This window comes from Sus scrofa, chromosome 18 (assembly GCF_054392235.1).
Source record: "Sus scrofa isolate SSC_HxYL_T2T_F1_AM1 chromosome 18, Sscrofa_HxYL_maternal_Yorkshire_Landrace_v2.0, whole genome shotgun sequence".
Lineage (NCBI taxonomy): Eukaryota > Metazoa > Chordata > Mammalia > Artiodactyla > Suidae > Sus > Sus scrofa.
This window is the reverse complement of record NC_139400.1, coordinates 33,467,160-33,491,299: the sequence shown is the minus strand read 5'-3', so window position 1 is coordinate 33,491,299 and position 24,140 is coordinate 33,467,160. Positions and strand designations below refer to the sequence as shown.

The 24,140-nt window shown below is 36.9% G+C and overlaps 1 protein-coding gene across 34 annotated transcripts in view; it reads right to left on the bottom strand.

The window, feature by feature from the left end:
* The window catches only part of CADPS2 (calcium dependent secretion activator 2), a 489,830-nt gene that overhangs the window by 246,777 nt on the left and 218,913 nt on the right, over window positions 1–24,140 (bottom strand). For all 34 annotated transcript variants that reach the window (XR_014834387.1, XR_014834389.1, XR_014834384.1 and 31 more), the window contains one exon: window positions 1,933–2,044. Coding sequence is in view for 27 of the 34 variants with exons in the window: in XM_085005969.1 (XP_084862095.1) it covers window positions 1,933–2,044 (112 nt within the window). In the remaining 7 variants the exon portion in view is untranslated. The remainder of the gene's footprint in view (window positions 1–1,932; window positions 2,045–24,140) is intronic.

Genomic DNA, 24,140 nt, shown 5'->3' with positions numbered 1-24,140 from the left:
GGAACAAGCGAGCACAAGGCATTTCTCATATATACAAGTGACTGGAAAATATACCACTCATGCACACAAATAAAGACTGAATATATAAATGCATATATATACTATATATATGTGGCCAGCTGAAAAATTAATTGAAAATATATCAAATTAGATTACAGCATTAGACTTAAAATGGCTATTACACAGTGAAAAATAGCTATAGTAAGGAAATAAAGTAAAATGAAAGCAATGATCGTTTAAGTAAAAAAACTGACTCACAAATCCATCAAACCATATGTAGTTTCCAGGGTTATCCTGTTAGATTATGCCACCTGAACACTTTTGTTAAATGAATAAATGCATAAATATGAGCATATGAATGAATAAAAATTATGGCTTAGCTCTCTTGGGTAGTAAAAAATATATATATAACAGGGAAACAGTAGAGGAAATCTGGAATATGACAGCAGACTCACAAAATCGTCAGAAATGAAATAACTTCATTGAGTCCCCACTGTGGCTCAGCAGGAACAAAACTGACTAGTATCCGTGAGGATGCAGGTTTGACCCCTGGCCTCACCAGTGGGTTAAGGATCTGGCATTGCTGTGAGCTGTGGTGTAGGTCACAGCTGTGGTTTGGACCTGGCTGTGGAGTAGGCTGAGAGCTGTAGCTTTGATTAGACCCCTACCCTGGGAACTTCCACATGTTGCAACTGCTGCCCTGAAAATAAAAAAATAAATAAAATAAAAGAAAAAACTTCAAAGGCATAAAAGAGACATGAAGAGGAATATTTGAAATGAAAAGAAATCCTACTTTCAGGGGGAAAAATCTAATACATACACTAATCCTAGCATCCTTCAACCTCTAGCATCACACAAGCTGTCCACCATCACTAGAAATTGTCAAGATTTCTGAAGGCTTTATTCTCTGGAAAATATCTGTGCATGCCGTGTTCAGGTTTGGGTAAAACAGAGCCACGTTACAGAAGATAACTTTACAGCCTACTCATTGGAACACATCTACTTCGTAAATAAGACTTCAGGTAATCTTTCATACTGAGAGGTGTTAAGGGCACAAAGCCACCCTAATGTTGATTCTTTTACTGTCAGAAGAAGCCAAGTACAGATCAGAGTACTGGAATTATAGGATAAATATATTATAGGTATGAGGAAGTGACTATAGAAAAAAAAAAATTCATTGTTAACAAGTGGGAGGAAAACATTCTCACAGGGAAAATGAGAGAGGTACAACAAAGAAATATATGTAAAAGATATTCTGTAATTAGTCTAATCATAATGAATGCTAAGAGGAGATGGTTTCATATATGAAGAGGATGCTTTTATTTTTTTAAATTTTTTGTCTTTTTAGGGCTACACCTGCAGCGTATGAAAGTTCCCAGGCTAGGGGTCCATTCTGAGCTGTAGTGCCTGGCCTATGCCACAGCTACAGCAATGCCAGATCCAAGCAGCATCTGTGATCTAAGCCACGGCTCATAGCAATGCCAGATCCTTAACCCCCTGAGTGAGGTCAGGGATCGAACTTGTGACCTCATGGATACTAGTCGGGTTTGCTGCCGCTGAACCACAACAGGAACTCCTAAATATGACGTTTTTCATCTATGGACAGGAATGTTTAAATGAGGGTAACCTTTCACTGAAAGACAAGGTGGCCTGAACCACTCACACAGTGGCTGGTGGAGAAAATGTTTGACAGGAATATCTTATGTGTTCCTTTTACACACCCAAGGCCTACGGCAATACTTTCTACTACGTTATGTTACGACACCTTCATTTAGTAAATGAGAGCTGTAAGCTGGGCTCATGGGGAATTGCAAATAAACTATTAATTTATGAAGAGAAGGTTCACACATTACACGCTGGTCCATCTTAACTCTCAGTCAAGAGAAGTTAAAATTGTGCAGCTTTGCACACATGGGGTTGACCATAACTCACCCGTCCTAACTCTTTATCTTCAAGGGCCAGGACTCCAGTGCTCTCCGTGAAGAGCTTAACTTTGACCACAGGCCGTGGATGGGTAGTGGTAAAATCTCCTTGGGTTCCCCATCTGCAATGAAGTAACAAAGATTCTTTTTAAAATGCAGCATTATTATTATTTTTTTTTTTTCTCGGAAGAGATGTGTCTCTTTAGAAGGCATGATAAGCAATATAGAATTGTCTCTGGCTCAGTAAGGTTTTTTAATCTTTCCTTTTGTTTCTGACAGATGGCACAGTCAAGAAGGAAAATAATAAGTTTTGCAGCTTGTAATAATTACTCAACTGTTCCAAAAATTAGCACATTAGAGTACAAAACAGAGTGTGCAAGAAGAATTTGGGTTAAGATAAAGCTTTAAAGATGTAGCTATTGAAACCTATTTTCTTAATTCAAATACAAATTGTAGCACCATTTTTATGGATGTTTGGGGGAAACTGCTAGGGGTTTGTGTATGTAAGAGATAGTTTCTTAGAAACTATTTTTGCATGCTGAAGATTTCGCCCCATCTCTTTTTGCAGCCTTTAGATATTTTATTTATATGTTAAAAGTGGAGGTAACTATCTCTTCTCTTACTGTATATGATTTTTGTAATGTTACTGTCAAAAGGAAAAAATAAGCATCATAAAAACAGGAGTGCTTGCCATTAATTTCCCAATATGCTCTCCTAAGAATGGAGTTAAGTCAGCCAATATCTGGCTTTTCAAGTCATCATAACAAAATAACATGATTCCTTGGCTTATCTTTTAATTAATAGCATCGTATCACAGAGCAACTCATTTTAGTTTACAAACTTAATTGGCACACCTGATATTAAAAAAAATATTATCAATATTACTCATAATTCTAAGAAATCAGACATGAGATATCAGCACAGTGTGAAGAAAATGCCATTGAGAAAAACAGACACAGGAGGAAGAAAAGAGACTTAATGCAATAAAGATTCCTATTAAAAATAAGTAGAGCCAAATAAAAATAACAATTTCTTACATTATTTAAAATTTTACCATTTTCATGGCACTATCTAAACTTTATTTTATAAACCTACAGAAAGCTGAAACAACAACTTAATCGACAACTTAAAAGAACCAGAAAAAGAAGAAAAAAAACCTAAAGTCAGCAAAAGAAAATCATAAAGATCAGAGAGGAAATCAATAAAATAGAGATTCAAACAACAATGGAAAAAAAAAAATAAAACCAAGAGCTGGTTCTTTAAAAGGGTAAATAAAATTGACAAACCTCTCGCAAGACTCACCAAGAAGAAGAGAGAGAACCCAAATAAGCAAAACAAGACATGAAAAAGGAAATATTTCAATGAATACTGCAAAAATACAAAAAACCATAGGAGAATACTATGAACAATTACATGCCAACACATTTGACAATCTAGAATGGACAACTTTCTAGAGACACACAGACTGACAAGACTAAACAAGAAGAAATAGATCATTTAAACAGACCCATCGCTAGAAATGAAATTGAATATTTAATAAAAAACACTCCCCCAAAACAAAAGTTCAGGACTAAATGGCTTCACAGGTGAATTCTACCAAATATACAGAGAAGAAATTATGCTCATCCTTCTTAAACCTTTTTGGAGAGGTTTAAGGAATAATCCCCAAAACATTCTATGAAGCCACCATCACCCTAATACCAAAACCAAAGATACTCCAAAAAAAGAATATTATGGGCCAATAACTTCAATGACCATAGGCGCAAAAATTCTCAACAAAATTTTAGCCAACGGAATCTAACAACAATAAAAAAGATAATACACCACAACCAAGTGGGATTCAATCCAAGTTCACAAGGATGGTTCAACATCTGCAAATCAACAAACATCATACACCACATTAACAAAAGGAAAGTCAAAAGCCACATGATCATCTCAACAGATGAAGAAAAAGCATTTGGCAAAATACAACATCCATTCACGATAAAAACTTTTAACAAAGTGGGTATAGAGGGAACATACCTTAGCATAATAAAAGCCATTTATGACAAACCCACAGCCAACATAATATTCAATGAAGAAAAGCTGAAAGCCTTCCCACTAAAATCTAGAACAAGACAAGCATGCCCACTCTTACTACTTTTATTCAACACAGTATTGGAAGTCCTAGCCACAGAAATCAAACAAAAGAAATAAAAGGTATCCAAATTGGAAGAGAAGTGGTAAAACTGTCATGCTCCGTAGATAACATGATACTGTATACAGAAAACCCTAAGGACTCCACATGAAAACTATTGGAACTGATCAACAAATTCAGCAAAGTAGCAGGATACAAGACTAACATCAGTAATCAGTTGCATTTCTATATACTACCAATAAAATATTAGAAAAGGAATATAAAAATAAAATACCTTTTAAAATCACACCCCCCAAAATTAAATACCTAGGAACAAACCTGACCGAGGAGGTGAAAGAATTATATGCTGAAAACTATGAAAAGTTAATTGAGGAAATTAAAGAGGATTCAAAGAAATATATTCTGTGCTCCTAGATTGGAATAATATGGTTAAAATGGTCATACTACTCAAAGCAATCTACAGATTTTTTGCAATCCCTATCAAATTACCCATGACATTTTTCACAAAACTAGAACAATAAAAAAAAAGTTATATGGAACCATGAAAGACCCAGAATTGCCAAAGCAATCCTAAGGGGGGGGGGGGAGATCAGGAGGAACAACTCTCCCAGACTTCAGACAATATTACAGTGCTACAGTAATCAAGACAGTGTGGTACTGGTAAAAACCCCCAAAACACATACGGACCAATGGAACAGAATAGAGAACCCAGAAATAAACCCAAACATAGCCAATTAATCTTTGACAAAGGAGGCAAGAACACAAAATGGGAAAAAGTCTCAACAAGTGGTGCTAGGAAAATGGGACAGCTGCATGTAAATCAATGAAACTAGAACACAGCCTCAGACCATGTACAAAAATAAACTCAAAATGGCTTAAGACTTAAACATAAGGCAAGACACATAGAACTCCTAGAAAAGAAAATAGGCAAAACATACTCTGACATCAACCATACAAACGTTTTCTTAGGTCAGTCTCCCAAGTCAATAGAAATAAAAACAAAAATGAACCAATAGGACCTAGTCAAACTTATAAGCTTTTGTACAGCAAAGGAAACCATAAAAAAAAAAGACAACATATGGAATGGAAGAAAATAGTTGCAAACAATGCAACTGATAAGAGCTTAATCTCCAAAATATACAAACAACTCACACCAACTCAACAACAACAAAAAAATCCAATTGAAAAATGGCTGGAGACCTAAATAGACAATTCCCCAAAGAAGACATACAGATGGCCATCAGGCACATGAAAAAAATGCTCAACATCACTTAGGGAAATGAAAATATAAACTACAATGAGGTACCACCTCACACCAGTCAGAATGGCTATCATTAACAAGTCTACAAGTAACATATGCTGGAGAGGGTGTGGAGAAAAGGGAACCCTCCTACACTGTTGGTGGGAATGTAAACTGGTATAACCACTATGGAAAATAGTATGGAGGTTCCTCAGAAAACTAAGTACAGAAATATGACCCAGCAATCCCACTCCTGGGCATATGTCTGGACAACATTTTCACTGAAAAAGATACATACATCCCTACATTCTTTGCAACATTATTTACAATTGCCAAGACGTGGAAACAACCTAAATGTCTATCAACAGATGAATGGATTAAGGGGATGTGGTACACATACACAACGAAATAACACTCAGTCATAAAAAAGAACAGAATAATGCCATTTGCAGCACCATGGATGGAACTAGATTCTCATACTAAGTGAAGTCATAAAGAGAAAGACAAATACCATATTATATCACTTAAAGGTAGAATATACAATATGTTTGTTGGTTTTTCTTTTTCGGGCTGTACCTGTGTCATATGGAAGTTCCCAAGTCAAGGGTCAAATTGGAGAGGGGTACACCACAGCCATAGCAACATGGGATCCAAAACGCATCTGTCACCTATGCCACAGCTCATGGCAACACCAAATCCTTAACCCACTGGGCAAGGCCAGGGATTGAAACCTCATCCTCATGGATAGTTGGGTTCTTAACCCAGTGAGGCACAACAGAAACTCCTGGAATCTAAAATATGGTACAAATTAACCTATCTACAGAACAGAAACAAACTTATGGACATGGAGAACACATCTGTGGTTGCCAAGGGGGAGGGGGAGGGATTTGGGCGTTAGTAGGTGCAAAACTATTGTATTTGGAATGGATAATCAATGAGGTCCTGCTGTATAGCACAGGGAACTATATCCAATCATTTGTGATGAAAAATATTATGAGAAAAACAAAGTATATAAATGTATAACAGGGTCGTTTCGCTCTACAACAAAAATTGACAGAACATTGTTCATCAACTGTAATAAAAAAATTTTAAAAACTGAAAGCTTTAAAAAAAAAAGCCAAGCAAAGTATAACAAAACTATATAACCATGATGTCCCATCACAGCAGTTATAACATTGTGATGTATGTACAGTAAAAGCAGAGGCTATTTCAATGATCGAAGAAACTAACATGAAGATGCAATTTAATTTGTTCTTTGGAAATTAAAGTCATAATTTAGAAGGGAGAGATTCATTTAAGGTTGAAAAGCAGCTTAGTTCTATTTTAGAATCTCAGAAAGGGGTTAGCAAAGATTCTTTTAGCCATTTCATAGAATTAAGATGATCTGAGAAAAAGAAGAGCTAAAATAGGAGAGAAAAAAAAAAAAAAAAAAGCAAAAATAGATTCAAAACCAAAATAAGGAAGTGGAGAACGATTCTCAATTTAGAGTGTGGGATCCTAAGCTTCGAACACAGTCTGATGTGGATGACAACTCTGGAGTCAATCCCCATGACCTACCCCTTTCTTTACTATCACGCGCTTAAGTCCGAAAAACTAACTTCTGGAGACATTTTCTTAAAACTGAAATCAAAAGATTTTTAGTAGTCATGTGAACACAGCCTAACAGTTTTCCATAGAATTTGCTCATCTTTTAAACTAAATTCTCTTCATCAAAACTCTTTTGCGTATTGAACTAATGGTGTTGTTTTTCTCCTTTAATGTCAAAAACTCCTTTGAAAGTATTACTATGGTTTTATATGATTATGTGAAATTCCTAATCCACTCCAATAGGCAGTTCTCCAAAGAGAAAAATACTGATGGATCCTATTAACCATGACTGAGGGACCTGGCGAGTCTTTTACCCTCATCTTCCTGTCATTTTACCTGAAGGGAAATGTGTTGCCAATTCTACCTGTTAGAATAAGACAAAGAATAACACATCTGTAAAGAACTATGCTCACTCACAACCCCACGAACTTCTGGAAAACTCCCTACCACCTCACAGTCCAGCACCTCCGACAACTCTTTAATCTATTCACTGTGGTGCATTGTTTACTCATTAAAAACATTTTATTGTGAACATCCTGTAGAAGGTGTCTAAAAATGAGATACACTGTAAACAATAATCAAAAGAAAACCGTGAGTGGGGAGTATGGAATGCTAATGCCATAAGGAAATGAGGAAAGCTTAACACACTTTCGTCAGGGAGAAGTTGAGGCACAAAGAGACAGACAGATCCTAACTGTCACAGACAAAGGACAAAGCTTTACAGACATTTGACAAAAGTGTGCAGTTTCAAAGGGCTGCAAAAATATAAATTTGATGGCACTGAGTCATTATAAATCTCAACAATTCAGGATACAAAACAAACTGGTACCACCTTGATAATGTCTCCTCTGAGACATGTACAGTTAGAAAAGATATGTATAGTTAGAAAATGCTGATGCATTCTATAAGGAATGAATTAAAAACCAAAGCCTTCCTCCTCCTCCACCAAAAAAGTCAGGGAAGGAAGGAAAAAGATAATAAGCCTATCTTCAATATTCACGAAGATACTTCCCTGTTTTCTACTTAACTGGCATGTTTAAACACTTTGAGGAATTAATACCAGTTATTATCTTCTTGGTATTTTCTCCATATTACATGATGAAAGAATACAGTACCCTTGCTGTCAATTTGCTATGACTCAAAATTACATGGCCTTTTTCTGCTGCTATGAATGTATTATTTATGAGGATTCAGACTTCCTATGTAAATCTTCAAATGAATAAAATATTTTCAAAGCCCCTTTATGAGGACTGCAGGACTCTGTGGCTATGAAAACACAGGGTAGTTCATACACCAAATGAAATAACTGACGTTACTTACGTAGCTCTAATAAATATACTGGAAATTTATATCAGGAGCCCAAATATATGTTCAACCTATATATGCATTTGTAAGGCTATTTCTAGGAATTTATCATAACAAAATAATCACATAATAAAAAAGTATAAGCAGCAACATTCACTATAGCATTATGTATAATAGCAAAAACAAGCAACTTAATAGCTAATATCAGAAATAATTATGTACATCATGTGTCATTCAATAGAATATTTTGCTGCTACTTATGATGGTTATCAAGGTGATGTAAAAACATGCATGATTTATAAAATTAAAGAGGACACAAAACTGAATCAGGGCCTTTTATTCATTCAAAAAAAAAAAAATTGAGTACCTCATGTATGCCAGGCAGTGTTATAGTGTCAACAACCAAAGTCTAGCCTCTTGAAATTTATGTTCTAATAAAAGAATGTAGACAATAAATAATACTATATTCTGTAACATACATCCCTCTCTACCCCTGCACCACATTCTTAACAGCTGGATACCTCCTATGGCCTCTTAACAGTGGCTAGAGAATTAGATTTATCTTGTGACAAGAATTATCAAACATTAATAGCCTATTTGTTTTAAAGTATGTTGAAAATCATGAGCAATAAAACAGTCATGCCAAAACCCATTCAAATCCCTTAACTCAAAATTCTTATTCACTGTGAACATATAATTCACCATGATTACAGAAGCTAAGAACTTAAAAGCAGTCTCAATCTTTATTCTTCATCTATAATCAGCAGTAACGAATTAAGGATATTATGTAACTCCAGAATTCATTTCATCCATCATCTATCTCTTCATCCTTTCATCTATCCAACTATGAGACTGGCATTGGGAAAGGTAGTGGGAGTATTCAAAAAAAACAAAAAAACAAAAAAACAAGACTAAAGACCTGTGCTAAGTGAACTCAGGCTAGCAGGGGAGACAGACATACACACCCATTAAGAAAATAAACCATACCATGCAAAATTGTAAAGGGCTCTAAGTTGCACTTTTAAATGACTTTTGAGGTCAAGCACTTCCTCTTTACTAGTCATCTGTATTTCTGACTTGGCTTTTTATTACCATTGTCCACTTCTTTCTTTGCAGGCTTTCTTTTAATTGGTGATTTTTAAAAAATGCCTTGTAGACACTGTTTCCGATACATATGGCAAATACTACACTTCGTTATGTTCTATTTAACTCTTATGGCTTTTTCACATCTACAGTTTAAAAATATTAGCCAATTCTTTCAATTTGATTGATAGTTTGAGGTTGACATCCTATTCAAAAAATTTCGTTTTAACCAAAGATTATATGAATAGTAACCCATATTTCTTGTTTAAATCTTCAAGTTGTCTGAAATTTAGTAGTGATATTAAATGGCAGTTTCCTTTTTCCTTTCTGTCCCAGTTTCATTTGGTTGAGAAGTGCATATTTATTATATAAACTGGGTTTGGTTTTTGAACTTTTTGTTCTAAAGATCTCCTGAGTATAAAATTATACTGTTTTTTTAAATTGTTATGGCTTCATAATGTATCTGTTAGAACAACAACAACAAAAAGACATTTTCAACTTATATTTCTATTCAAGAAAAAGGGAGATCCCCATGAATTAAAGTCTACTCTAATATTTCTTGAACTCTTAAATTGTTGCCTTTGTCCATGTAGGTTTTACACATTCTTTGAACTCATTCTGTAGTATAGCTGACCCTTGAGCAATGTGGGGGTTAATCCCCATGGAATGAATAGTTGGCTTCTGTAACTGCAGTTCCTCCCCCTCTGCAGATTCAACCAACCACCAACCATGTAGTACTGTAGGATTTATTATTGAAAAACATCCACATATAAGTGGACCCATACAGTTCAAATCCAGGTGGTTCAAAGGTCAACTGCCTTTCTTATTTTGAAATTCTAGGGAATCTATTTCCTTTATATTATCTGACTATTGCTATTATAGAAGAAAGTTAAACTCCTTCGTGCCTACTCCCAATCTAGTGAGAGATTTTAAAATGATATCTTCAACAAATCACCTTCAATTCTATTGCAAAAGTAGTGTTATTAAAATAATCAATAAACAATGACAATTCTAAACAAACCACTTATTTTCTAGTAAAAACATTAAGGATCTAACAGAGATAGAAATAAGTCTTTAAAGAATCACATATAATTCTTAAGATTTTTCATGCTGCAATCACTTGACCATACAATCTACCTATAAATTATCATTTTCATAATGTAGGCATTTTAAGATTAAAGGTGATGTAAGACTCCTCCAACAATCTTTGCCTAAATAAAAGTTTTGGTTCATAACTTAAAAATCAAAACATCAAACATTTGGTAGCACTGAGTTAGATATTTATTGGAAAGTAGAATGTATTTCCAAGTTTTCTGCAACTGATTTCAAATAGGTCTGAGGTCTCTTTCTCCTATCCTATAGGGAATTTGCTTAAGGAATTGAATTTGGATTCCCCCAATTCATGATGAATAGTTAGGATGGTTCTGAGTTTTTCTCAATTATTCCTATTTGGTGATAAGGTAGTTGGGCACTCCTCACAAGCTCCAAGGACCAAGAGGGAATAAAGATGCTTGAGAATAGGATGCGATGAGTTCATCAGCAAGGCCTGATGGTATGTATCCTCAAGAGTATCAAACAGTATCAGCTACAGACAATGCACAAAAACACAGCATCACTTCCCAGGCCACAAGGATAACGTTTATTCAACAAATCACATTTTCACTTAAGACATCATGATATACTACTCTATCCTTTTAACAAAACCAAAGGGATTATTCTTCATAGCTATCCATCAAATATAACAACTTAGTAATCAAGTTAATGACAAATAATCACAACACAGTTCTAAAGAGTTTTATATAAAGATGTGTGGAGAAAAAATAGGATTACAGAAAATCAGAAACAGTAACTGAGTTCTTGCCTGAGTGGAACACCATGGAAAGGAGACAGGGCTAAAGAGTGCAGTTCCCAGAGATAGTTTGTGGGCTCAAACACCAATTCCAACATGCAAAGGGTCTCCAGGCAAACAACATTCTCATAACTTAATAGCGCTGCCCTCATAAAACTGTTGAAGTATAAATGAAGACAATTCCTAGTAATAACCATCACAGCCCAGCAACTTTAACATAGAAAGCGCACACACAATGCTAATTCTTACTAATAGGACCCAGAAGCATTCCTTTACCTATTAAGCAAAATGATACTTTCTGAAAAAACTTGGTCATTTTGAACACTGTGTTACTGTTTCATAAAATGGCGTCATTAAAATCCAGACAATATCCAGAAACTAGAAAGAAAGATGAACTAATAGTGAAACACGACAAAGAAGGGGAAAAAAGGAACGGGAAGAGAGAGAGGAGGGAGAAAGAAAAAGTGAAAAAAAAAGAACAATGGAGAAAACGAGAGGGGAGAAAAGAAGGATTAATAAAAAGACCAACTTGGAGAAGAGAGTTATCAACTCAGAAGTACTCTGAATCTTAACCCATTTTTGCACATTATCTGTAAGCTTCCTTTCAAAAACAATTTACAGCCTAAAACGCTGACATGATGCAAATCTTAACAGAAGAAACAAAAAATATTCTTTAAAGTTTTATCAATCTAAACTTTGGGAGGATCTTTCAAAAACTCTGCACTAAAACTTTTTATTATGATGAAAAGATACTACAAAGTTATCTGTTTCTTCAACATGACAAAGAAAGAAGGAATCCTGGGATAACGTCTTGAAATTTAAGGTACGACCATATTTGGGAATGGCTTGGGATGGGTAATGACCACTTTCATAATGAAAGGGAAATGCCATGGGCTTCACCTTCATTCTTACTCTTGCTGTCTACTGGATGTTTTCCTTTTCCCTTCAAAGATACAGCTCCATTTTGTTGCTCTCAAGATCGCTAAAGCCCCGAGAATAACAGGATAAAATTATCTCTAAAGTCTACATTTCATTTATGGAGTGTTCAATGTCATTAAACCTCCATATCCAAAGCAGAGAAATCATATTACATCTGTACCATTTTCTTCTGAACAAGTCTAGCAAGTGCATTAGCACAAAATCAGATTTCAGGAAAGACAGAAGATATAATCTCTCATAAGCATTTTCCTTTTTCTCCCTCATAGCAGGATAGTTCAGAGGCATTAGCTTGAAGCATCTAATTTTAAAGAGAACCATTTGTCATGTCTTGCATTATAATTTTACTTGGTCCAGATAGTTCAAAAAAAGAATAACTTTTCATAAGATGGAAAACAAGATTTTTAGAACTTATATACAGGAAGACAGGCTAAATAACTGATAAATTAATGTAACTTTACAGCATAAAGTCTGCATATGCATGCAAATTCCTAGAAAGAGGTTTAAATAATAAAACACAATGGTGTAAAAGTGAGCATGACATACTGCATAAACCAATAATTAGTCACCTACAGAAATTTATCAATGTATATTCATACTGTTCTCATACCCACAACTTTGAAGCTTATGTGAGAACATCAGTCTGGTTTTATTCTGGTTTTTGATATGAAAATAAAAGGTGGATGTGTTATATAAACTGGATTTAAAAACAAAACAAAAAAACAAATCCTTTCAAATGCCACAGAATTAATGCATCATCCTATAAATGTGAAAATTAGTTTACAGTGTTTCCAACCAACAGGGTACAATGATCACTAATTAGTACAGCATATTGTTTTTAGTAAGTTGCAGTATAAATCCATGTGGGTCAACAGTCAGCTGGCACCTGCTTTACAGGATCTTGCAAGGATTAATCTCTCATGTGACAGAACTTCAAGTGGAGGCTAATGTGTTTGGGGCTAGACATAAGGGCCTGAAAATATTTTGCTTTACAGATTTTTTAAATTGGAAGGCTCTGAAATGGTTAAAGTAATATACTATTAGTGCATCCTATTCTTAATGACTTACATTTAAAAGCAAATACTCCTCAACTGTTTCAGGCAGCTCCAAAGGTAAAAGACTCTTGGCTTCATCTTCCTCATACCAATCTCTCTGAGAGGAAAGCAGCCCTGGGAGGGATCTTACAGTCTGTTTTTGGGGGAAGGCAGCAGCAGGTCCATCAAGTACAACAGAAGACACGCTCAGAAACACCACAGCTTTTACCCATACTAGATGCAGATGCAATTTGGGCTGACAGTTTTTTGACTTCTGGGAAGTTCATTTGTACTGAATTAGCTCCAGAAAACGTAGCTGCTGATGCCTGTTTTGGCTTTCTGGGCTCTTTAGTAAGTGAACGTAAGGCACAATTATTTCCACATAGCTGTGGTATCCAATCCCCAGGTAGGAAGCACTTTGTGGAAAGTCGCATCAAAGTCTAAGATATTTGGAATTCCTGAAATATTTGCGAAATCTTTACAGGGTCTGAAGCAAAATAAAATTAAAATTCCAGTCCTTAGAGTACTTTGTAGTAGTACAGAGCTGGTGTTTATCTTGGTCAGACCAAGTCTAGGCGGAGCTTTCATCATCAATACACCAGTGGGAAATCTAGTCTGCAGAAGAATTACTCAAGACCACTTGGCAGGTCTCTCCCCTCTTTTGGTTGGTAAGCACAGAGGGCAGCTTGGGATTTTTTGTTTTTTCCTTCATTCCTTCTGTTCTTGAACTACTATGGTCACCAACAGAAACTTTAATGGTGGAAAAGATGGTAAAATGTAAAGAACGGCTACAGAGATGAGTTGACTAGAATGACCAGAGCCACGAAAGAGGCTGAATCAAGTAGCAGGGATGTGGTGATACAGGCAGAGCCCCTCATGTAAAACACTGTAGGTACAGTTGACCCTCAGGATCTGGCAGGTTCTACACCTGCTGATTTAACTGCAGATCTAATTCAGTTGGCTGACTGCAAATGTGGAACCCATGGATGTGGGGGCTAACCGCATAGAGGAGGAGATCAGGAGCTGTGTCTCTTTAATTACCACCCCACCGGACAACTGCACAATTTGCAGGTATGACAACTCTTGGCCAGACTTCCAGTCCTACAAATAAAAAAGTACTGAAAATATTTCAGTTACAAACACACACAGTTCTACGGATAATAATGCAATCAACTCAGGCGGTAGGAGGGATACTATTAAATAAGAGTAATCACCTGAATCTGAAAACCACTTCTGAATTTTAAAATATAACGTTACACACTTAAATGGTAGTTTCCGTTTGTCAAACAAGTGGTTACCTACGTATCAGAACTGTCACAGCTGATAAACACATTTATATATATGTATATATGTATTTTGTCTTTTTGTCTTTTTTTTTAGGGCCCCACTCCCAGCACATGGAGGTTCCCAGGCTAGGGGTCTAATTGTAGCTGTAGCCACAGGTCTACGCCAGAGCCACAGCAACGCCAGATCCGAGCCGCATCTGCGACCTACACCACAGCTCACGGCAACGCCAGATCCTTAACCCACTGAGCAAGGCCAAGGACCGAACCCGCAACCTCATGGTTCCTAGTCAGATTCATTTCCGCTGCGCCACGACTGGAACTCCCCCATCTATATATTTTAAGAGTTTACATGAGATTGCTGTTCATTTCTTACCCAATTGCTGTCTCAGTCAACCCTGAAGATGTGGAACTTTCTTTATGGAAAATTTGTTAATGAGTAACAGGTGTGTTTTTGTAATTTATTCCAGAAACATTTTTTTGAGAGTTTAAATGTACTTAAGCATTTTGATGCTTGAACAAAATGATTTTGTAGTTATTTTTTCATTTGTCTCTTTGGGTCGATGTGTCTGATCCTATCATCACTGCCCCCATGCCCTGGTTAAAGAGAAAGTTAGTATAACAGTCACAAGAATTAAATGCTACATGACTGCTTAAGTAAAAGCGTAAATTTCTCTATGAAGTGACTCTGATAGAGCTTTTATTCACTAAAATGACTTCCCAGAAATAAAAAGGAAATCCTGAGGAAGATTTGTACATATTGTAATATGTCTATTTGCACATATTATAAAACCAAATACTAACTTAAGATTTGTAAAGACTGTCACCAATTTCCCTTTGGATACCTCACAAACATTATGTTAAACACTCAAGTCATACGTCTGATATAACTTCAAAAGAATCACAAAACTGTGATTTATACTTCAAGTTAATCAGGTAAAAATACATTTGTCGTACTTTTCAATGGAAGCAAACAGAATTTGCATAAAACCTGATTTGGCACCTTATTAACCTTTTTTAAGGGAATAATATGGTCTTAGAAGATGAAATATTAGCCAAGCCCTTTGACCACCGAAATGAGGTTTACAAAACGGGTGGAATCTAGCTTCCTGGTTAGATCTTCAATCACTTTGGAACTACAACTTCCTTTTTTCGTAATTATCTATACGCACACATTTTTAGCTGTTGCTTTGTTAATCCTTATTTACATATGCAAAAGTCAGAAGCAAGCAGTGTGGGTGGAACATTGAGTGAAAACAAGCACAGTTGTGTATCTGGTTAAATAAAAACATTCTACCTTTGCTACAAAAATGTCTTTTTGAAAAGTACCCAGATACTTCAAAAAGTAAGAATATTAAAACAGCTTTAAAGAACACTACAATCCCAGCTTAGATTGCAGGAGCGTTTTTTCCAAGAAACTCCATTTCGTTTATAGAGGAGATTTCAATAACGTAAAACATCTCTGTCACAGCACAAATGTTCTGGATATGCAAGATGGGACATCAGTGTTGTGTTATTTGCAATTTATTCAGGTCTGGGCCATGGGAAGTGATCTGTACAATGTCACTTAGCAGATTGCATTTCACTGTGTAGTGGGTGGAAATTAGGATGACAACTGACTCTCAGCTGCTTTGAAGTCCATTCCAACTCAGGTTTAACTTTCTAGAAGACTGTCAATTGTATGCGCATATCTAATGTCTATTAATCAGTATCCTCGTTATAGATGAATTACTCTGACGCTTAATAGATCCGAGAGAATACTGTCAGTTATTTGAGTTCAAATGCTTCATCAGATAGAGGTCCACCATTGAGCCAGGGACTGGGAATGCAGGGCTGAACAAGATCTGGCCTTTGCCTTGAAGGAGCTCCCAGTCAGGGGGCAGCAGACAGAGGCACCACCACACAGAGTGAGTTCTGAGAACAGATTGTACACGGGGGTTAAGGAAGCCTTCTGGGGAAATTAGGGTCAGGGGTTCAGGATGGCTTCACAGGAGAGCACCCTAAAACAAGCCTTCAAAGAAAAGTAAAAGGTAAGCAGCTAGGTGCAGTACAAAAGGTAGAAAGGGAGTTCCTGTCGTGGCTCAGTGGTTAACGAATCCGACTAGGAACCATGAGGTTGCGGGTTCGATTCCTGGCCTTGCTCAGTGCGTTGAGTGAGGATCTGGTGTTGCCGTGAGCTGTGGTGTAGGTTGCAGACATGGCTCGCATCTGGCATTGCTGTGGCGTAGGCCGGCAGCTGTAGCTCTGATTAGACCCCTAGCCTGGGAACCTCCAAACTGCCACAGGTGCAGCCCTAGAGAGACAAAAAGACAAAAACAAAACAAAAAAAAGTAGGTAGGCCCTGGGGGAGGGCAGATAGCCGTCCTCAGGGACGGTGCCGCCTCCTGTTAGGGGCATTTCAAAATGTGTGTGGGCAGAAGCTAACCACCCTGTGAGAGAGGGGGTCATTCCACGGATGAAAACCATAAAATGCAACAGCACTCCTGCTTGGAAACACCGTGGCTGGCAAGACGTACGAGGTGGGAGGCAGTCAGGTAAATGCAGGGTCTTTCACGCCAGATTTCATCCTCAAGGCAAAGGGACTTGAACATGCTGAGGGAAATGACCATCAGATCTGTTTTAGAAAAAATGGATTGAAGGAGAGACAAGAACAATGGCAGGAGACCCCACAGGGGCTCCTGCAGCAAAGGTGGCGGGTTGCAAAAAAGGTGCTGGCAATGAAGACTTACTTGGGAAGAGATTCGTTGGGCGTTCTGCAAGTGGAATCAATAGTATTTAGATGTGGGGATCAGAAAGGGGTCGAAATGAGCAATGCCCCCATTTCTGTAGACAGAGGTACACAGACTGAGATGGTAAACAGGAGGGGTGTGTTAGAGGTAAAAAAAGAACTGTTTCTATTTTGTTTTGTTTTTTTGTCTTTTTGCTCCCTGGCATATGGAGGTTCCCAGGCTATAGGGGTCGAATAGGAGCTGTAGCCATCGGCCTATGCCAGAGCCACAGCAACTCGGGATCCGAACCACGTCTGTGACCCACACCACAGCTCACGGTGACACCGGATCCTTAATCCACTGAGCAAGGGCAGAGATCGAACCCACAACCTCATGGTTCCTGGTCAGATTCGTTAACCACTGAGCCACGATGGGAACTCCAAGAACTGTTTCTATTCTGAACATGCCGAATTTCAGGAGGTGTAAGATCCCCGACTGAAGGTGTCCAGACGCAAGAAGGATGTGCTGTCCAGTATTAACCTGGATAACTAAAAAGACGACGCTAAGACTGTAGAATTACTTTTACTACAGCCTCTGAACTTGAAAGTTTTCTCACTGTATTTCTACTACAGGGACTCAACCATTATAAAAGTCTTAGAATGAACGATACTGCACACAATATGAATTACATATTAAAGTAATACAAAATAAATTGTATCTGTCTAAGAGAGTGATTATATTCTACTGTGAAATTCTTGCTTACCTATGCCACGTGGATAAATATTCCTAGATTGGATTAATTATCCTCCTTGTAATATATCTTAATTTACATAAGTAGTGCTATAAAACTGAACAATTTTGATCAATTTAGAAGAATGTGCTGTTGGAGTATTACATCTTTGGACTGCTTTTAAGAAAAGGATGATTATAAAATGGATGTACATTTTTTGTCCAGGCCATCACGAGCTACGTGATGGAAAGAAAACAAAGCAAACAACACATACAGTAGCTAAGTAAAGGAATCAGCCTCTTTGTGAACAGAAAGAGCAGCCCCATGGAGTCAAAGCAACAAAGCCAAGTTCAGCTTGGTGTAAACAAGCTCTGTCTTTCTAAAGATGCCACCGACTGAGAGCAAATAGAAAGGTCACTGGCTAGGTTGGGGACCTGCTCTGAAAAGCTGAGCCATGAAATATTCACAGATATGCCTGAGCAAATACTAATGATGAAGTTGTAATGGGATCGCTAATTTGATTCTGAGGGAAAACAGTCCATGTGTCCAGGTTAAGTCTCATCACAAAACTGACTAATCACATCAGATCCACAAACCTGTTCTAAGCCTCCCAGAAATAGTTACTTCCATAACTTTAATGACTTCACGGCTGAAATCCAGACCCTCTGCTCTAGGCCGTTTACCATTCTAGTGCCACTTCAAGGAGGATGCGTGCTGAGGCAAAGAGCTCAAATACCAAAGTCCACCAAATTCCTACTAAGACATGAACTGCTTGAAGCTGAACTTCAGCAGAACATACGTCTGTTTTGGCCCTAACTGCCCAAGAGTCTTACTTACTGAAGAACTAACCAGTCTTTCCCCTAAAAGTTCATTTCTTCACCTAGAATCCAGGATTTGCAGAGAAATAACATAAGGCGGCAGCAACCTGAAACACTGCCCCTTTGTAATTTGAATTTTTAGAGAGAACTTACAGGAAAAGTTGTTTAGATATTGACAGAAATGTTGACCTTTGGCTACTGATTATTTTAAAACACAAGTTGTTACTTTAGGAACACAGTTTTTAAATGTGGAAGATACTAGGCTAAGTTTGTAACACCCTTAGGATTTTATTCATAGTAAACAGTTTAAGTTCTTTTTCCTAGACATCGATCCTATTTAAATGTGAAGTAATACAGGGTATGAAAATAAGAAAAATGCTTAATAAATTGCCTCTACCACTCTGGCAGACCTATGTAAAAATTGTGATTTTTTTCTCCCCACATAAAAATACTAAAATTTTTGGAGATTCTTATGAGAATTTTACCAAATTCAATATAATCCAAATGTTGCCATCTGCCAGCAAAGCTATATTATGGCAAAAAAGAGGAAAATTAAACATTAGAACAGAGTGAGAATTTCACAAACTTGCTTCAGGTAAAATTTTGCTATTTTATAAGTCAACAGACAGCAAATCTTTGCCAACCAAATTCATCTTGCATTTTTATAGAATAATGAAATCTGTGCCAGGATAACAAAAGTATATGTCTCTAAAAACTAATTCTTCAATTTTATTTCTTCTGCCAAACCATCACTGTGGTTTCTTTGGTCTTAAGTCAATGAGGTCTTTTCAGAGAACTAGAGAAATTTAAAAATAGGCTTCTCTCCCCATCTTTCAAAACTCTGTAAATGATGTTATGTCAACATTTTTGATGCAATATTTCCAGAGCCTATAGTTTTAATTAGGAGGATATAAAAGTGCAAAACAAAACCAAAAAACCTTTGAAAGTTTACCTAAGACTTACTCTTTCCTTGAAACAAAAGAAAACGTAAGAACACTGTCACCTCTTCTAGATAACAGGATTCCTATACATAAAGAGGTCTTTTCGAATTTCAGAGAGAAGGAAAAACTATCATGTACAATAGGTTTCTTTCAGCAAAAGCTGTCTACTATCGTCAATACTTTAGAAGATTTATTTAAGTGTCCACTTCCTTCTAAACAGAAAGGCTTAGAAATTATGATTAAAAAACACATTAATTTCAAATAATGCGCTTGTAATTAATCTTACTAAATAAATTAGTGACAAAATATCTCAGAAGTAAAACTTAATGAGTAGAGTCACTGTCACAAGTGCAGTAATAAAAGGGCCTTACGGGGGGAAAAATGTCACTTGGATGGTTTGAGCAGAAACTTCTTAAATTGACAAAGCTTTAGCTAGACTACGTAGGATAAAGACTCAAAACCAGAAAAGAGGAGATGTTACAACTGATACCACAGAAATATAACTGTGAGACTACTATGAACAATTATACACCAACACATTGTATAACCTAGAAGAAATGGATAAATTCGTAGAAACATACAACTTACCAAGACTGATTCATGAAGAAACAGGAAATCTGATCAGACTTATAACCCCGGTAAGGAGACTGAATTAGTAATCAGAAATCTCCCAACAAAAAAGCCCAGAATCGGATTGATTCACTAGTGAATTATATCACAATTTTAAGGAAGAATTAATGCTGATCACTTTTCAATCTCTTCAAAATAGTTAAAGAGAACACTTTAAAGGTCATTTTAAAAGGCCAGCATTATTCAGACACCAAAGCCAAAGACACTACAAGAGGAGAAACTACACGTAAATATCCCGAATGTACACAAACACTAAAGTCCTCAACAACATATCAGCAAAACAAATTCAATAGGATATTAAAAGGGTCATACACCATGACCAAGTGAGATTTATTCCTAGGATGCAATAATGCTTGGACATATGCAAATCAATGTGATAAACCATTCATTAACAGAATGAGGGATAAAAATCACATGATCATCACAACAGAGGCAGAAAAGGCTTTTGACAAAATTCAGCCTCCTTTTATGATAAAAGATCTTGACAAGCTAAATATAAATACAATTTAACTCAATATAATAAAGACCACATGTGACAAGCCCACAGCTAACACCACACTCAATGGTTAAAAAAAAAAAAAAAAAAAAAAAGAAAAACTTTCCTGCTAAGATCAGGAACAAGGCAATGCCCATTCTTACTACTTTCATTCAAGATACTAATGAAAATTCTAGCCAGAGCAATCAGGGAAAAAAAAAAGAGTTTTAAAAGCATACAAATTAAAAAGAAGTAAAATTATCCAGATAACATTTCTACTTACAAGATAAACACTAAAGAGTATACAAAAAACTGTTAAAACTAATAAATTCAATAAATTCGCAGAATACAAAAATCAACATAAACAAAACCAGTTGCATTTCAATACAGTAACAACAAACTATCCAAAGAAGAAATTAAGAATAGTATCAAGGAGTTCCCGTCGTGGCGCAGTGGTTAACGAATCCGACTAGGAACCATGAGGTTGCGGGTTCGGTCCCTGCCCTTGCTCAGTGGGTTGAGGATCCGGCATTGCCGTGAGCTGTGGTGTAGGTCTCAGACGCGGCTCGGATCCCGCGTTGCTGTGGCTCTGGCGTAGGCCGATGGCTACAGCTCCGATTGGACCCCTAGCCTGGGAATCTCCATATGCCGCGGGAGTGGCCCAAGAAATAGCAAAAAAAAGACAAAAAAAAAAAAAAAGAACAGTATCAAAAAGAATAAAATATTCAGGAATAAACTCAGCTAAGGATGTGAAAGGCTTCTAGAATGAAAATGAGATAAAACTAATAAAAGCATTTAAAGACAACACAAATAAATGGAAAGATATCCCATGTCCATGAGTTGGAAGAGTTAATATTGTTAAAAACGTTCATACTACTCAAAGTAATCTACAAGTTCAATGTAATCCCCATCAAAATTCCAGGGGTATTTTTTTGAACAAAAATAGGAAAAAAAAAATTCTAAATTCCAAATGGAACTGCAAAAGACCTTGAATACCAAAGCAATCTTGAGGAAAAAAGAAAAAAGCTGGAGGCATCACCCTTTTTTACTTCAAAACACATTACAAAACTACAGTAACTATAACAGTACGGTACTGGCACATATACAGACATATAGACCAATGGAACAGAATGGAGAGCCCAAAAATAAACTTACACATATATGGTCAACTCATCTTCCACAAGGGTGTCAAAAATATGTAATAAAGAAAAGGTAGTCTCTAACAATTTTTAGTGCTGGGAAAACTGGATGTCCACATGCAAAAGAATGAAACTGGACCTTCATCTTACACTATACACAAAAAACCCTGTGTGGAGTTCCTGTCATGGCTCAGTGGTTAACGAATCCGACTAGGAACCATGAGGTTGCAGGTTCAATCCCTGGCCTTGCTCAGTGGGTTAAGGATCCGGCATTGCCATGAGCTGTGGTGTAGGTCGCAGACAGGGCTCGGATCCCGCTTTGCTGTGGCTGTGCTGTTCACTGGCAGCTACAGCTCCACTTAGACCCTTAGCCTGGGAACCTCCACATGCCACGGGAGCAGCCCCAGTAAAAGACAAAAAGACAAAAAAAGAAAAAAACCCAAAAACCTTGTGTGACAAAATGGATGAAACTTGAAGGCATTATATCAAGTAAAATTAGCTAGTCCCAGAAGGACAAAAAGTGCATGATTCCACATACATAAGATATCTAATATAGTCAAATTCATACAAACAGGGAGGAGGATAGTTGCCAGGGACTAGAGTGAACGGGAAATGGAGGTGCTTTTCAACAGGCATACATTTTCAGTTCTCTACAAATTCCACATATCTGCTGTACGACATTTTCCCTACAGTCAACAGTGCTGTACTGCACACTCGAACATTTACTAAGAGGATAGATCATGTTTGTGTGTACTCTCACAGTAAAAAATAATTTTTCCTTCCAAAGACTGCCAACCTTGGTCTCATTTCAACTACAATCACATATATTTACCAAAGCACAGGTGACTTCTAATGTGCTAATTTCTGCTGCACAGCAAAGTGTACAATTGTATTTCATAGTTATACAACTTAAAATACTCTATATAATAATGCATATACCTATGTATTATGGATATTACTCCCAAAGGAGTTTTTCTATGAAGTCTATACAACCAGTCATTTGAATAAATATAAAAAACTAAATACATTATAACACATTGTACTGAACTATTTTTATGCATTACACTATAGTATGTTAACATTAAAAGTGTTCATAAAGAAGAGTGTGCCAAGACGAACCTGGGTGCAGAAACTGTCCCAATGTGAATGAGTCTTGGAACATTATTCCCATTTCCCGGACAGAGTAAGGCAAGGGGCAGCACCTTGTTCTCAGGCACAGAGGGATTTTTGACCCTGACTGCCTGCATCTCCCAGTCAGCCACCAATGCCATCTGAACACTCTGATGAAACGACCTTCTGTATTCCCGTCTTACTAGTAGTAAGGGACTGTGAAGGGTTCCAGGATATTTTTACAAATTGTTTCAGATGTCCCCATGTTTGAGACAATTCTAGTAATATTAATCACACTGAATTTAGGATTATTCTTGTATGTTTATTTTTAAATTTTTTTATATTAATGTATAGTTGGTTTACACTGTTTCTTCCATTTCTGTTGTCTGGTAAAATGACCCAATCACACACAGTTCCCTGTGCTTTACGGCAGGGCCCCATTGCCCATCCATTCCAAATATAATGGTTTGCATCCCCAAACCCTGAACTGTCTGTCCATCCCGCTTCCTCTCCCCTGGGAACCACAAGTCTGCTCTCCTTGACCGTGGTCTGTTTTGCAGACAGGATCATCACCAATTTCATATTAGTGCCATATTTTAGATTCTACAAACAAGTGATATCATATGGTATTTGTCGTCTTCCTTCTGGCTGGCTTCATTTGGTATGTGAATCTCTAGTTCCACCCATGTTGTTGCAAATGACATTAGTTTATCTTTTTTTAAATGGATGAGTAGCATTCCGCTGTATATATGTGCCATATCTTCTCAATCCATTCATCTGTTCATGGACATTTAGGTTGTTTCCATGCCTTGGCTATTGTGAATACCGCTGCGATAAACATAGGGGTGCAGGTATCTTTTTCAACGAAAGTTTTGTCTGGATAGATACCCAGGAGAGGGATTCCTGGATCATATGGTACTTCTATATTTAGCTTTCTGAGGAGCCTCCATACTGTCTTCCATAGAGGGTGTACCACCAACAGTGTAGGAGGGTTCCCTTTTTCCACACTCTCTCCAGCAATTTTTTAGTTGCTGACTTGTTCATGATGGCCCTCTGACTGGTGTGAGGTGGTACCTTGTTGCAGTTTTGATTTGCATTTCTCTAATAATTAGTGATGCTGAGCTTTTTTCATATGCCTGTTTGCCATCCATGTGTCTTTGGAGAAATGTCTATTTAGGTCTTCTGCCCATTTTTCAATCGAGTTATTTTTTTC